At 38.0% G+C, this 1,145-nt stretch overlaps 1 protein-coding gene across 1 annotated transcript in view; it reads left to right on the forward strand.

Moving 5' to 3' along the window:
- Window positions 1-1,145, forward strand: part of LOC119591986 (phosphatidylserine synthase 2-like) — a 47,219-nt gene that overhangs the window by 39,649 nt on the left and 6,425 nt on the right. The window contains exons 5-6 of the mRNA XM_037940750.1: window positions 102-236; window positions 883-1,047. Coding sequence (XP_037796678.1) covers window positions 102-236; window positions 883-1,047 — 300 coding nt within the window. The remainder of the gene's footprint in view (window positions 1-101; window positions 237-882; window positions 1,048-1,145) is intronic.

The raw sequence follows: 1,145 nt of genomic DNA on the forward strand, positions 1-1,145 counted from the left end.
TGTTGCATTTGTCTCTATTTTTATTCTGATGGGTGACATTATTGATATTAATATATTTGTAGTGATTATGGTTATTATAATTCCTTTTTTGTATTTTCCAGAGTGCTTCTGGTGCTAGACAACTCCTAAAGTTCATAGACCCCAAGTTAGGGGAGCCGCTCGAGGAGAAGGACTATGGTGGGAACTGCCTCCTATACGACCCAGAGCACCCAGATGATCCGTACCACAACATAAAGGTGGCCAAGAGGGTCTTTTGAACATGGTTGCTTTAGTTTCGTTTAGATTTTTTTATGCTTTTATGCTTTTTTTTCGGAATTGTTTGGTTTCACATTTGTTGGTGCATTTTTATCTATATGTACTTTTTGTTGTTTTTTGGTTGTTGATTTTCACTGATCGCAGGTTTCGTAAGAACAGAATGCTAGAATATGCATGAATGAACTTCCATGCTGTTATTTATAGATTCTCAAAAAATTACTAGTATTATTATGTATTAAGCATTACTTCTGTGTGCACTAGATACTTTGAACATAACCAGTTAGGTGGTCGGTGTAATATCTAACATTCAGATCTTATATACTGAATAATGTAACTAGCTTTCATTTGAATTTCAGTTTTCTTTAATTACCATTGCTAATCAGTTCACTGAGTATTGCTTGGAGACTATTCAAGGAGAAATTTGTTTTTGGTATCACAATTGTTACACCCTGGAATTCTTGTATTTTATTCTTTCTTTCACTCCATTTTTTTTTTCTATGTCCATATTTTCTTTCTTCTGCATTTTTATCCCCCTTCCTCTCTTCCTCTTTGTTTCTTTAAATTATCCTTCTTTTGTGCCATCTTCCTCTCTTTGAGAGATTTTATTTCATTCTCTGCTCCCTGCAGGACAAGCTCGACTTGTTTGTTCCGCTGCACTTCTTCGGCTGGTGGCTGAAGACCCTCCTGCTGCGGGACTGGTGGCTCTGCTGGGTCATCTCAGTCATGTTTGAGATCCTGGAGTACACCCTAGAGCACCAGCTGCCTAACTTCTCAGAGTGCTGGTGGGACCATGTAAGTCTTGTCGTCCCTTTTTCCCTTCTGTGCACTTGCGGTATGTGTCCATTTCTTGACCCATTCTCTTTAGCATTTTTCCATAGGTACTTTCTAAA

Source organism: Penaeus monodon, chromosome 29, assembly GCF_015228065.2.
Source record: "Penaeus monodon isolate SGIC_2016 chromosome 29, NSTDA_Pmon_1, whole genome shotgun sequence".
Taxonomy (NCBI): Eukaryota; Metazoa; Arthropoda; class Malacostraca; order Decapoda; family Penaeidae; genus Penaeus; species Penaeus monodon.